Source organism: Lepidothrix coronata, unplaced genomic scaffold (assembly GCF_001604755.1).
Source record: "Lepidothrix coronata isolate B3197 unplaced genomic scaffold, Lepidothrix_coronata-1.0 Scaffold229, whole genome shotgun sequence".
Taxonomy (NCBI): domain Eukaryota; kingdom Metazoa; phylum Chordata; class Aves; order Passeriformes; family Pipridae; genus Lepidothrix; species Lepidothrix coronata.
Window position 1 is genome coordinate 417,976 of NW_016690409.1, and position 3,367 is coordinate 421,342.

Sequence of the window (3,367 nt, forward strand, 5' to 3'; positions counted from 1 at the left end):
GGCTGGGGGTTTGTCCGTGGAATGTCCCTGTTTGGCAGCTCAATCCCAACACCGAGAGCCAGGCTCTAGGTCCTCAAATTAGGACTCAAGTGCCAGGGGGACGTGTCACACGTTTAAACATAAACCCCTTCCTCTCCTGGCAGATTCCAGGGACACCTTCAGCGTCTCCCCCTTGGCAGCAGAGCCCCAGCCCCGCTCCAGGACCATATGTCCTCGGAGCATCTCCCCGCCAGCGGCCTGGGAGCAGCATCCCAGGGCTGCCTGCTCGTGGGACACAGCCGGTGACAACCCCAAACTGGGTGTCACAGCGGGCACCGGGCATGGCAGAGCTCTGTCACCCCGGGCTGGGGGTCACACCGCGCACTGAGGGCTGCGAGGGCAGCCGAGCAAANGTGGGACACAGCCGGTGACAACCCCAAACTGGGTGTCACAGCGGGCACCGGGCATGGCAGAGCTCTGTCACCCCGGGCTGGGGGTCACACCGCGCACTGAGGGCTGCGAGGGCAGCCGAGCAAACCCCCGGAGCGGCCGCAGGAGCCCCGAGGCCGGTGCAGGACCGGCAGGAAGCGGGTCCGGGCCGGGGGGGGGTCCCAAGGAGATTTTGAGGGGGTTCGAGTGTCCCAAGGACATATGGGAGGCACGAAGGGGGTTTGGAAGGGTTTTTACGTTCCCAGAGGGCTTTTGGGGTGTCCTGAGAGGGTCTTGGTGGGGCTAACATGGGGATTTGGAGGGATTTGGGGGGTCGTGGGAGGGATTTTGTGGTTCATGTGGGGGGTTGGGGATCCCGGATGGGGAGTTGGGTGCCCCAGGGGTATTTGGGGGGTTCCCAAGGGGGTTTGGGGTGCGGAGGGGGGATCCCGGGGTTGGCCCGGGGGGTTGGGGGGGTCCCGAGGGGCCTGGTCGGGGCCTGGTCCTCGCACTGCGCACGCGCCGCTCCGCGCGCCGCCGGCCCCCCTCCCGCGCATGCGCCTGGCCGTCCCTGCGCCGGCCGGGGCGCGGCGTCGTGCGCCCCGTGCGTGCTGACGCCCCCGCGCGCCGGCCAATCGCCGCCCTCGCCCGCCGTGCGCGCTGACGTCACGCAGCGGCCATATATAAGCGGGAGACGGCGGTCCCGCCCCCCTGACAGCGCCTCGAGCCGCCGCCGCGAGAGCATCCTCCGCCCAGAGCCGCTCCCGCCGCCACAGCCGCCCCCCAGCCGCCGCCGTCGCCGCCGCCTCCGCCGAGGGAAGGGAAGCGTATCGTATGTCCGCTATCCAGAACCTCCAGCCCTTCGGTGAGGCCCCTTTGTGCGGCGGGGCCGGGGGAGCGCGCGGGCCCCGCCCCGGCCCCGCCCCGTGGCGCAGTTGCTATTCCGGGCCCGGTTGCGTCAGCCGCGGGGGAAGGAGGGAGGGGGCGGGGCCCCAGCGTGACGGGCAGGCGCGGCGGCCAATGGGGTGGGGGCAGGGGCCTGGGCCATTCGTGATTGACAGGCATTGTGGGGCGGGGCAGGGGCGGCCCCAGCGCGTGATGGACGGGTGAGGCCGCCAATGGGGTGCGCTCCTCCTGTGACGGACGGGCGCGGCGGCCAATGGGGCGGGGCGGAGCCTGACGGCGCGTTGGGGTCTGGCCCCGCAGACCCCTTTGCGGATGCAAGTAAGGGTGATGACCTGCTCCCGGCCGGCACTGAGGACTACATCCATATAAGGATCCAGCAGCGCAACGGCAGGAAGACCCTCACCACAGTCCAGGGCATCGCGGATGACTACGATAAAAAGAAACTGGTGAAGGCCTTCAAGAAGGTGGGTGCGGAGGGGCTGGGGGGCGGCCAGGCGTGGCGGGAGGAGGTTTATGAGGTGCTAAGGAGGTTTCTTGTCTCCTTGCTGCAGAAATTTGCCTGCAATGGAACTGTAATTGAGCACCCCGAGTATGGAGAAGTGATTCAGTTGCAGGGTGACCAGCGCAAGAACATCTGCCAGTTCCTCGTGGAGGTAAGACACCCCCGGGCTGCTGCTCGTGAAATTAAACACGAGATTAGATAATAAACACACAGCGGGGTGGGAGGGAGAAGAGCTCTGTCCCTGCCCCGGGGCAGGGGGGTTGGAACCTCACAGTCTCTTCCGGCCTAGGCCTCTCTGTGATGATTCTTTCTTTTCTGCTTTAATCCTTGATCGAGGCAAATTCCCCCCTAGCAGGGTTTGCAGAGGAGTCTCACCTTCTCTCTCTGTGAATGGGGCAGTTGTGGGCACGGGTGGTGTGGGGGAGCACAAAAGCCTTGCTCTGTGCTGTAAATGCGTTTTCTGTCTTGCAGATTGGACTGGCTAAAGACGACCAGCTGAAAGTCCACGGGTTTTAAGTGCCCGTGGGCCTCTGGAGCTTTATGCAAGAAGATTTCCTTACCATGAAATTCCCACCTGTCCCTTGTCATAACTTTAAAAGCAGCCGGTTTGTGTAATGTAACGATCTTGGGTCCACTGTTGAGTCTGGACTGGTGTAACTGGTGATGTAATAAACTGACACGAGCCCATGCTATCCTGTCTGCCTGTCCCTCATTTCCCAGAGCTCCGGCCTGGAGCCAAAGGTACCCAGCTGTTCCCAGCTCAGCCCAGGGACTCGGCCTGCCCGGATGGCTCCTCAGTCCAGCTGCGCTTCCAGCCCGGACGATGGGAATCGTGTCCTGCCCAGCCCGGGCCCCGAGCTCAGGTGGGGCACGGGGACATGGCACTGTCCCTCGGGGCAGTGCTGGCTCCCACTGGCACAGGGATCTGGGGAAGCTTGGCTCGAAACAAGAGTGGCAGAAGAGTGACGTGGAGGCTGGATGGCTGCAGCTCAGGTCCCCACGAGCCCCGAGGTGGGTTAAACTTGTGACAAGGGATCAGTTCTGGACTAACACGAGGAGCAGCCTTGTGGCTGGAGCTGCAGGGCTTTGTGTCCATAGAGCTGCTGCCTCAGGCCCTGTGCAGTAACAACAGCTTTGGTTTAATTTCTAATGTTTTATGTAATGTATTTAAAGTCTTATTTAAATAAAATTGGTTTTCAAAAGCCCGTGCGTGGTGGGTTCCGTCGCTCCCTGGAGCCAAAGCACCTTCCCCTCTCCCAGCAGGGGCACGAGCTCAGGGGCCTGGTTGCTGTAACTGGGAGGGCCTGGGGGTGTCCCCCCGCTCTGACTCACTGCAGGAAGGGGAACCTGAGCTCCACTGGTGCTGTCCCTGCTGCTCCTGCCTGAGCAGAGGGAAAAGCCCAGGAGTGGGTGGGTGCTGAGTCATTCCCTGCCTGGGCACAGCAACCCTCATACCAGCTCTTGGGCTGCTTGTGTTCCCATAAGTCCTGTGGGCAGGACCAGCACTTGTGCTTCCCAAAAACTGCTGTGGGGAGGAGGGGGAGGCTCTGC

The 3,367-nt window shown here is 63.4% G+C and overlaps 1 protein-coding gene across 1 annotated transcript; it reads left to right on the forward strand.

The window, feature by feature from the left end:
* The first annotated feature begins 1,120 nt into the window (after nucleotides 1–1,120).
* Nucleotides 1,121–2,508, forward strand: EIF1 (eukaryotic translation initiation factor 1). Its single transcript, XM_017834172.1, has 4 exons — nucleotides 1,121–1,273; nucleotides 1,615–1,778; nucleotides 1,866–1,967; nucleotides 2,288–2,508. The coding sequence occupies exons 1-4, from the start codon at nucleotides 1,243–1,245 to the stop codon at nucleotides 2,330–2,332; spliced, it is 342 nt and encodes a 113-aa protein (XP_017689661.1). The 5' UTR covers nucleotides 1,121–1,242; the 3' UTR covers nucleotides 2,333–2,508.
* Nucleotides 2,509–3,367: the final 859 nt, after the last annotated feature.

Bases quoted from the DNA above. Each gene is read 5' to 3' on its own strand.
- EIF1 (XM_017834172.1), top strand. From the start codon at position 1,243: ATGTCCGCTATCCAGAACCTCCAGCCCTTCG. The intron at 1,274-1,614 runs GTGAGGCCCCTT...CTGGCCCCGCAG, and splicing joins CCAGAACCTCCAGCCCTTCG to ACCCCTTTGCGGATGCAAGT. The intron at 1,779-1,865 runs GTGGGTGCGGAG...TCCTTGCTGCAG, and splicing joins TGGTGAAGGCCTTCAAGAAG to AAATTTGCCTGCAATGGAAC.